This window comes from Pristis pectinata, chromosome 15 (genome assembly GCF_009764475.1).
Source record: "Pristis pectinata isolate sPriPec2 chromosome 15, sPriPec2.1.pri, whole genome shotgun sequence".
Lineage (NCBI taxonomy): Eukaryota > Metazoa > Chordata > Chondrichthyes > Rhinopristiformes > Pristidae > Pristis > Pristis pectinata.
Window position 1 is genome coordinate 30,789,642 of NC_067419.1, and position 10,608 is coordinate 30,800,249.

General features: G+C 40.7%; 1 protein-coding gene across 3 annotated transcripts in view; it reads right to left on the bottom strand.

Annotated features, from left to right (window-relative positions):
* The window catches only part of LOC127578505 (dual specificity tyrosine-phosphorylation-regulated kinase 2-like), a 140,638-nt gene extending 130,801 nt beyond the window's left edge, over positions 1 to 9,837 (bottom strand). For 2 of the 3 annotated variants that reach the window (XM_052030635.1, XM_052030633.1), the window contains exons 1-2: positions 8,698 to 9,092; positions 8,039 to 8,178 (exon numbers count right to left, since the gene is read on the bottom strand). In XM_052030635.1, coding sequence (XP_051886595.1) covers positions 8,039 to 8,178; positions 8,698 to 8,740 — 183 coding nt within the window. In that variant the 5' untranslated portion in view covers positions 8,741 to 9,092. The other variant, XM_052030634.1, reaches the window with a different exon arrangement.
* Positions 9,838 to 10,608: the final 771 nt, after the last annotated feature.

A 10,608-nucleotide genomic window follows, 5' to 3' on the forward strand; every position in this document is an offset into this window, starting at 1 on the left:
GCAATAATGACCTACACACTACCTGCCTTCCTAATTGCTTACAGTGATTTTTATACAATGGACGCCTTTTAATCTTTCATTTCTAAAACTCTGCCTTTGTATTTTTTCTACCAAAGTGCAACATCTTCAAGAACACATCTGATTCAGCAGGGATTACTCAAAGAAAGGTTCACAAGCATTTCTATGAACCCGTTCTTCAATTTAAAATACACCAGTTGCTAAATAAGAAAACTGTCTGGGCATAAATACTACATGGGACTCAACTAGAAAAGCATTTAATTATTTCAAGAAATGAACCTTCTGATCAAAAATTAGAGCTAAAGTGACATAATACTTAATTCAATGTATAAATGTTTGTAAACAGAAAGTTGTAGCAAAGAATGAATAGTAGTAAGACTTGGCAATCCGTCTGGGGGGGAGCATTCCAATCTTCAAGTCAGAAAATTATGGGTTCAAGTCCCAATTGTAAGGAGCGCCATTTTCAGATGTGAAACCAAGGACTTCCTCTCGACCAGGTGGATGTAAAAGAACCCAGGGAATATTTTGAAGAGTAGGGAGCCATCTCCAGTACCCAGGCCTATTTTGTTATTATCACCACCACATTTCTAGTCATTACCACATTGGCTCTATTCATTGCAAATTTCTACAATGAACTGCCTTCCAAATTTAAACTGCTATGGGACAATGCAAGGTTGTGGAAGTTACTGTATAAACACTATTATATTCACCATATACCTTCTTCCCCCCCCCCCCATGTGACTTTGTCCATCTTGGATTCCTATGATTGGAATATCTCTACAGTTTTGACATTATACTAACAGAGAAGTGAAACCCTGCTATCTCTATCCTAACTGAAATTCATTCTTAGACAAATGGCTAAATATTCCTTTTGATGCAAACTGAACATAGAACAAAGTGAAATAAAACACAGTATGGGCCCTTCAGCCCACAATGTTGTGCCAACCTATATAATCCTATCCCATGATCAATTTAACCCTTCCCTCCTTCACAGCCCATAACCCCATTTTTCTTACATTCATGTGCCTATCTAGGAGTCTCTTAAATGTCCCGATTGTATCAGCCTCTACCACTACCCCCAGCAGTGCATTCTGGCACCCACCACTCTGTGTAAAAAACCAACCACTGACATCTCCCCTAAACTTTCCTCCTCTGACCTTAAACTGATGTCCTCTGTTATTGGCCACTGCCACCCTGGGGAAAAGGTGCTGGTTGTCCACTCTATCTATGCCCCTCAATCTTAATCACCTCTATTAAGTCACCTCTCATCCTGCATCGCTCCAAAGAGAAAAGCCCCAGCTCAATCAACTTTTCCCTCATAAGACATGTTCTCTAATCCATGCAGCACTCTGGTAAAGCTCCTCTGCACCCTCACTAAAGCTTCCACATCCTTCCTATAATAAACCGACCAGAACAACGCTTTAAGTGTGGTCTAACCAGAGTTTTATAGAGCTGCAATATTACCTTGCGGCTCTTGAACTCAATCCCCCGACTAATGAAGGCCAGCACACCATATGCCTTCTCAACCACCCTATCAACTTGCATGGCCACTTTGAGGGATCCATGGACTTGGACCCCCAAGATCCCATTTTCCTCCACACTGCTAAGGATCCTGCCATTAACCTTGTATTCAGCCTTCAAGTTCATTCTTCCAAAGTGTATCATTTCACACTTTTCCACATTGAACTCCATCTGCCACTTCTCAGCCCAACTCTGCATCCTGTCTATATCCTGTTGTAACCTACAACAACCTTCTACATTATCCGCAATACTTTCAACCTTCGTGTCATCTGCAAACTTACTGAACCATCCCTCCACTTCCTCATGATGGTGTTCCTCACACTGTGCTGGAACTGACAAATATTTAAAAACAGAACATTGCCAGTTAAGAACCAACATAGATCTATATGCAAGAGACTGTAAGTGAATAGAACATGCTAGAAGCTGGAAATGGGCAGTATTTTAACTGTTTGGCTTATGAAAAGTATTGAACTGAGACAGAGGTAGAACCAGCATCCTTGGTGAAAACAAGTAATCTTGGTATTGCTGCAGATGTGGCTGGAAGCTCATTTCATGGAGCAAGTGAGATCACGTTGTGAAAAGTCAAGCCTTCGAGTGACTGGGAAAGGGGATGATGGGGTTGATGGCCAAGAAGCAAAGTTCAGGGATCAAAGACAATAATATTGGCCTTCCCAAGATTCAGTTGCAGGAAGATACAACTCATTCAGGACCAGATGTCAGCTCAGCAGCAACAAGAAAAAAAAAACTTATAAATGGAATGGAAGAGTTGGTGGTTAAATAGCACACTTCATAAATTGAAATTTGTATGGTAGAGATATAGCACTGGAGAAATTAATGGGTCTAAAAGGCAACAAATCACTTGATCCTTGTGGCACATTCATTTTCATCTTCCAGTATTTCCCACACTTTAGCATAGTTGCCTTTCCAATCTGTGGGAACCACGTAATCCCCTACGAAGGGAACCATAGGGTGGTTAGCCCAACACAAGTGGAGAAAATGTTTGCATCTTTTCTTTAAATTCATTTATGGCATAAAGTGACCGGTATTTATTGCCCATCCCCAATTCTCTTCGAGAAGCTGGGGGTGAGCCACTTTCTTGAACTGCTGCAATCCTTTTAGTGAAGGTGCTCTCAGTGTTGTTGGGTGGGGAGCTCCAGGATTTAGATCAAGAGACTAGAAAATATAAGCTATTTACTTCCAGGTCAAGATTGTGCACGACTTGGGAGGAGGTGGTTGTGCTCCCAGATACCTAATGCCCCCATCATACTTGGTGGTAGAGGATGTAGATTTGGGGGGTGCTGTTGAAGTAGCCTTGACACACACACCAGTGATGGAAGGAGTGAACAACAGATGGTGGTTAGATGGGTGGCAATAAAGTGGGCTGCTTTCTCCTGGATGGTGTTAAGTTTCACGAGTGCTGTTGGCAAACTGATCTGGACAAGCAGAATATTCTAAAAACTTCAAACTGGTTGATTGTGGGTTATAAAAAGCCTATCCAGCAGCAAGTCAGTGGCAACCCAGCCTCTCACCTGCTCCTTATCCACGGGATTTATGTGGCGGGTTCAGTGATAACCCCGAGAATGTTGATGATGATGATGGATCTCAGGAACGGTAATGCCACTCAGCACCAAGGGCTGGTGATTAGGCTTGCAATTGTTGGAGATGGCTTTGCTGCATTCAATGTATTTGGACTTCTAGAAAACGTTAGGGCTCATGGGGTTGAGGGCAAAACATAGTGCAGGCTGCACATCGGTTAACAGGCAGGAGAAAAACAAGAGAAAAAATGTAACTTGCAACATTGCCAGCTGCAACAAGTGTACCACAAGGATCAGAGCTTGGGCCTCAGCTATTTACAATTTCTATTGACAATTTGGATCAAATATCAAGTTTGCTACCTTTATTGAATTAAGGAAAGTGACCAAGGAGATTTTAAAAAAGCTGCAAAAGGTATATAGATGGGTTTGAGTGAGTGGGTAAAAGTGGATCAGATAAGAGCAACAAACAAGCAACTGGAGGAACTCAATGGGTCAGGCAGCATTAGTGGATGGAAATGGACAGTTGATGTTTCAGGTTGAGACCTTTCATCTAGACTGATGAAAGGTCTCAACACAAAACGTTGAAAGTCCATTTCCCTCCACAGACGCTGCTTAACCCACTGAGTTCCTCCAGCTTCTTGCTTATTGCTCCAGATTGCAGCATTTGCTGTCTCGAGTCTCCACTCTGGATCAGAGAAAATATGGATAAAAATGTAAAGTTTTCCATATTGGTAGGAAAAACAAAGGCAAGACATTTTAAAATAAGAGAACTGAGAATCATTGGTATTCAGAAACCTGGATTTTCCTTCCTCTTTTGCACTATTTATTTTTGTAACTTATAATAATTTTTTTGTATTTATGTCTTACACTGAACTGCTGCCACAAAAACACAAATTTCACGACATATGTCAGTGATAATAAACCTGATTCTGAAGGTTAACATTCAGGTACAAACAATTAAGAAAAACTTTTGTTAGAAAAGGTCTAGAATACAAGTTTATGAGCAACTTCACATTCTACTCTATCTGCTCCTCTCATTGAAACCTGTCTATGGCCCTGTATAATTGCAGTACAATTTTTTGCAGAAATATTAGAAGACCACAGCTGGAGTACAGTGTAGAATTTGTGTTTCCTTGCCGGAGGAAGAATGTATCCAGAGGGAGAACAACACAGCTTCACCAGACAGATTCCCATGAGGAGAAATTGAGCAAACTAGACATATATTATCCTAGACTTGATAAGCTCTCATTTCTTTAAGGGGGCTTGATAGAGCAGATGTGGGGAAGAATTTTCTCCTTATTGCAGAATTCAGAACTCACAGTTAGTTTTCAACTAAGGGATAGAACATTTAATATTAAGATGAGGATCCTCAGAATCCTCTATTCCAGAGGGGTAGATATTCAGTGGTCAAAGATAATCAAGATGAAAATTGATAGATTTTTGGATACTACATAGATTAAGAAATATCAAGATGGTGTGGGGAGGAGCTGATGCAAAAGATTAGCCATGTTTTTTTTAATGAAACAGGTTAAATTAGCCAAATGACTTTCTCCTGCTCCAATTTCTAATACATTTATAATGGGCAATTTTACCACCCTGCCAACATATCTAAAACAAAATTATTTAGATCTAATATTGGAGTTCTAAGATAAAGGAAATGATTTAAAACCACAACAAATCCACATTTGCAAGCAGACCAGCATGAAACTCCACAGCAATTGCACTCGCCTTGAAAACACTTTCCTTTGAAATTAATGTTTACAGCAAAAGAATGTAACTTTAAACATTACTGGAAAATTATTTGGCAAAATACTGGATATTAATCTGCACATAGTTTACACTAGTGGGAAGAATGTGAATATTTTCCCACAATATGATATTACATAACAGGCAAGCAATGTGCTAATAGTTGCTTTTATTCAAACTAACCAAACTGACAAAGGACTGAAACGTACCAGAAGAACTGCCCAATATCACTTCATTAAAATGCACGCCTATTAAGAGTAAGCAATCTTCCTACTATTAGCATTTGAAAATCTCACAAGTAAAGTTTACTCCAAAATAAAAGTAAAAAAAAAATGCAAGCCTACCATAATACCCAGATAGATCAGTGCAAACTTTAATTACTGCAATCGCACCTAGAATTAAGTACCACACAAACCTTTCCAGGGAAGATAGACAGATTAAATATCAGAGCCCAGAAAAGATGAACATATAGCCTTGCTCTTCTATTTTGGTAATATAATCTATTTTGACACATTCTTAGCTTAAAGTGTGTGGCAGACACATTTAGCAATGGAGAAATGCTGACTTTTCACTTCAGTTGCTGAGGAGAAAATTTACAGCACCAAACTGGGCTGCTTAGTACTTGTGCTAAACCTAGACAGTGAGGTCTCAGCATTTGATTCCTGACATTTAAAAATTGTAAAGACACTTCTTAAACAATTACTAGAAACAGCTAAAAGACTGATTTGTGGAAAGTCTTTTTACAGGTTGCAAGATAGATACATTAAAAAAAAGTACTATTTTACTTCTAAAGATATTAGGTGCTCTCATCAAATGGGTTGTTCAGCATCTTAACTGTTTGTAAATGTTATCTCAAGCATCTTAAGTGAAAAAAAGCACACCATCCAAGCTGATAAAATAAATATATAGTCTGTAATACAAAATCCTATGATGGGAAGCTATGCAAATCAAAACTATAATTTTGTCCTTGGCAAAGCTGCTTTTATACAAGCAGCCAATAGAAGGTGGACATGAGGCATATAATTCATATCAGAAAAGTGACATGTGCAAGTTTGATGTCCCATGAAGCTTTATTCCACCTCCCACCACCCCCCACCCCCTCCACCCCCCCCCCCCCCCCCCCCCCGCCCATAGGTTATAATCTTAAATTCACAGCTACTAACATTGTGTATTATGACAAAGGGTTGTTGACCCGGAACGATAACCGTTTCTTTTTCCCCAGATGCTGCCTGACCCAAGTGTTTTCTGTATTTTGTTTCTAATATTTTATGCAGGTTTAAAAATGTATTACCACTTTAGATGGAATCTTACATGGTGATGTTTTTGTTTAAACTAACGCAGCAATGATCAGTTAAGAGAGTCTGTTCATTCCATGGTGTCTGCCTCCCAAGTACTCATGGTATCATGCACAACCTATATGACACGCTGCTAACACTTTCAGATTCAGCAAATGAGGTCAACTACCCAATTCTTACCACATTTTTTCTCACATTGTTGACAACCATTTCTTCAGATTTGACTTATCTTCTCTCTGACTCAAGCTCTGATATTCTCCTACCTCAGAAGCAAAGCAACTGTACTTTCCCTTTGTTTTCGTTTTGAAGAGGACTCTACCCTCCCTCAAGATCGTCTCAGTTGTTCCCACCTCTTGCCAGGCATCCTTCATGTTTCCACAACATCACTTGTGATGATTGTGTCACAATTAAAATACATCAACAAAATATACAAGACAATCTAACAATTTGGGCTATCAATGTTCTTCTTGTCAATGGGGTAGAAGTAGGGATGAGAAGACAGACCAAATCTATCACAAGTTCTTAATCTTAAGTAAACCAATGCAGCAAATTCAAAATTTAAAGATCAGCATGCCATTGTGCTAAAATGTCCACTGGTAAAAATATCAAATTAATGCTTTAATGATCGACTTCAATAACTTCTCTCTCCTGCTGCACATCCATCTCCTGGATCAAGTCCTACTTCGCAAGTGAAACATAATTCCTGGTAATAGTGAATTATTTATCATGCCTGTACAATATTGTACAAAAAAAATCTAACATGTTACCCTCGACTCCAGCTACTTAAGACCTCTGATCCTGGCATACAACTCCAGTCCAATACATTTTGTTTTAATTTGATTGTTTCTGAACGGTGTATATTTTACAGTCACTGTCTCATTTACAAGCACTGAGGTATCGGACTTCCTTGGCATCCAAAAGGATAAACATTTCTTGTTAGGTCGCTTAGTCCAGACTCATGTTGCAGGAGGATCAGTGTCCATCCCCTCTGCCCTCCACGGCCACGTTCATATCGATTGCACAGAAATTATTCAGTGGGTATGGGCGAGTTTTATGCAAGCAAGCAAGCATGAACAAAAATAACCATTTTCTAAAACACGACGTCCCTACGCTCGCTGGAGAAAGGTTCACGCTTGCTCGCAGCGGCCATTCGTTAAACGGTGATGTGTTTGTGTTTGAAAACCGGCGAAAATGACTGGGAATTGCAACAAAGCTGCATTTCAACCAAGTCCCAAAAAGGCTGCTCCCCACCCCCAATCCATACGCCTCTGATCTGTCAGACGAGTGAAGGAAGCCCAGGGCCTTCCAACACACACACCACATACAAACCGGTTTGTATCAAGAACATACACCGGATCGGCTGCAGTTTAAACTGCAAGATCACTGCCTAATCCCGTACCGTGTTTCCAAGGGAGAGGGAAGAGTAATTCACTTATGGCCTCCCCACCAAACTAAAACTTTATCTAAACTGCTTTTGCTGGTCGCTCTACTAATCTTATCAATAGCTTTGAATGTTTCAGCTCTTGCTGTAAAATACTGTAATCAATCGTGAAACGAGGAAAGGCAGGAGCTGCAATTATGAAATCATTTCAATCTGTGGAAAATGTCTATGGAAAACGCGCTGGTAGATCACCAAACTCACAAAAGGTTTATTCTTGAAAATTAAACGTGGAAATAAAGTGTGGGGTGAAATGGATTTCAATTCACATGTCTTTTCACTGTCTGAACTCAAGGAAAACGTTAATCCTTTTTCATGTTAATTGTTGCAACTACTGTTGAGTCTGCAATTCAACATGTTACACGCCGCGGTTACCATGGCAGATTTTCTTTTCTTTGTGCGGGTTTAGTTAATCCCGAAGCGGTTGCTCTGGTAATTTGTACCTATAATACACCATCTGAATTGGGCGGAATGTCTCTCTTTACCGTGTGACTCTTCAACGGCGGTAATCCGAGGGGCGATGGCGGATCGCCCAGCCGGGATCCTCCTCCGCCTTTCCGGGTATCCGAGCAGTCAGTCCCCGTCCTGTAATCCGGCTGCAACGCCGAGCTGTCGGCCGCCCTACCTGTCACACACGTTCAAACAACGTCAAAAGGTCGCTGGGCACAAAGCCTTAGAAGTCCCAAATGAACCATTCTCCACAACAATTACAACGAAACAACGCGCCATTAAATAAAACACACACACAAACCTCATCAAGCGCTCGGAAGTCAACGCGCCTTACATCATCCCATTCGCTCTCCCTCCACCACCCATGCCTGAGGGATAACTGGGAGCCCGTCCCTCACTCCCTCTATTCTGTTCCACATTCATGACTTCCAAAGGCCACCGAAGTGAGGTGGTGCTTGGCGAGCTCTTGTCCTCATTCCACGAGGGCGAGCACACTTCGAACTAGTCGGAAGTTCCTTCTCATTTCCAACCCCAACCCCAATGGGCAAGCACCGGGAGTTAAACCATTACAGACTCATCCCAGAAGCCAAGGCTTGGGGCGGCGATTGGGAATAGAATTGGATCGAAATGCAGAGTGTGGCCGTGGTTCACGGTGCGGCGGGGTGTTGGCTCTTTCCCCTCGCTTACTCCTTACCGGTTGGATAGACAGCAGCAGCACACGGTTTCCTCGTTAACATGGCCGCTCAGACAGACAGACAGAGAGAGAGAGAGAGAGAGAAGGGAGGAAAAAATCTTCAGCTGCTCCTTCCCGCAACTCCCAAGCTGCAGGGGGAGAATCACCAACATCCGGAGACACAGCACAAAGCCGCAGCAAACTGCTCCAAACTCGGCCGCTGTTGATCCAGCAACATAATGCATAACTTTCTATGTAAAACTACATTAAACGCCAGGCGCTTCTCCTGGCACAATCACACACACGCCACCGTATGGGAGCGGCTTTGTGTTGGCCACGGCAGTAGATGGTGATTGTGTAGCGCCGAGTGATTGTGGTAAAAAAAAACCGTCTGTCCGGTTGCTAAGTGAAACTCCATACGTACACATTAGAGAAGGAGAAAGAGTCAGTTAAAGCAGCCGACACCCCACAAACCAACCCAGCCTGAGCAACACGCCGACGTCACTCGGACTGCTCGGGGACAAGGGCAAGCGGCAAAGGCAACGGTTACCCACTCTGGTCGGAACAGTATCACATACAAGGTGTTATAGAGCGATGGTGCATAGTTTCTGGCAAAGTGTTTAATAACATCAAAGCAACTTCTTGTGCTTAAAAGCAACGATAAACACTACTCATGCTGCAATGTCCTTTTGTGACAAGAGTTTACATGGAGCCCACCCAGTTACAGGAGGCAAAGAGAGGAAAAAAATTGGATGACCCGGAGTTCAGCTCATCACTAGCAAGAGTCCCCATGCCTAATATGGGAATTAAGTGCTCCAATGAAACGCATCATTTATTAACTTTATTTGATGGCGTACACAATTGGCATTGAATCTGTTGTTTTAAAACAATCGCAATTGACATTTTCCTAAGGTGCAAAGATAAATCGCTCCTGCGATTTTCAAATGTGTTGTTTAAAATGTAAATACTGCTTAAGTTACATACTTCGTTAAATATATAAATTAACGAACAAAACAAATATGCTAATAAGAGCCTAATTTAAAATTGTCTATGTACTATATTAATTTCACATTTTGCAATTATAAATTCATTTAAAAAGTAATTTAGTGTAAGGGCATTTGTAATATCATCAGGGAGCAATGTTGTTTCCTCCATCTATGGTTTCCTAAAATGCAGCAAATGTATATATAGCTATAAGTTTCACTTTCAGTAGTAAATTATCACAGTTACAGATTTTAGGATGTTTGATGAAATAATAAATTACTTCTGACTGGTAAGAAGCAATATTTGCCAATGCAAGAAACTGTCTCAAATTATTATGATGAACTTAGAATTTATTTATCTATTGCAGTAGTAAACAGCAGGGAAATTTTAACTGTTATTTTGCCAGGCAGTGTTGCCATGCAACTAAAAATACAGGAAAGATAAAGAGGTCAGGCAGCAACTGTAACAAGCTGGACCAGTATAGGCACAATCCAAGCAGAAAGTTGTGAGCAAATATGGAGATAGGTAAGAAATCTGAAGAGTATTAATGAGAAAGCATTTAGAGAGGAAGAAAATCTTTAAGAAATTAATTAGTATTGATTGTATTTCCCTTTAAAATTTGTCAATTAACATTTTCAAGTCTGAGCTCAATAGAATTGTGTCTGAAAGAGTATCGACAGATATAGAGCCCAAGTGGGTGAATGGAATTAAGGCCAGTCATGGTGTAATTGAATGGATGTACATGCTCAAATATACTTAACCCCATTCCTGAATTCCTCCAAAATGAGTGAACAAATCGGATGGATTTTTTAAACCTTTGATGAGGCATTTCAGGGGTTGGTGATTTGACTGATGGTTTAGCAGCTGAAGGGAGAAAAATCATAGGACATCATTACTGAAGTGATATTGGATAAAGTAACACATGCTATTATGGGTAATTTTACTTAT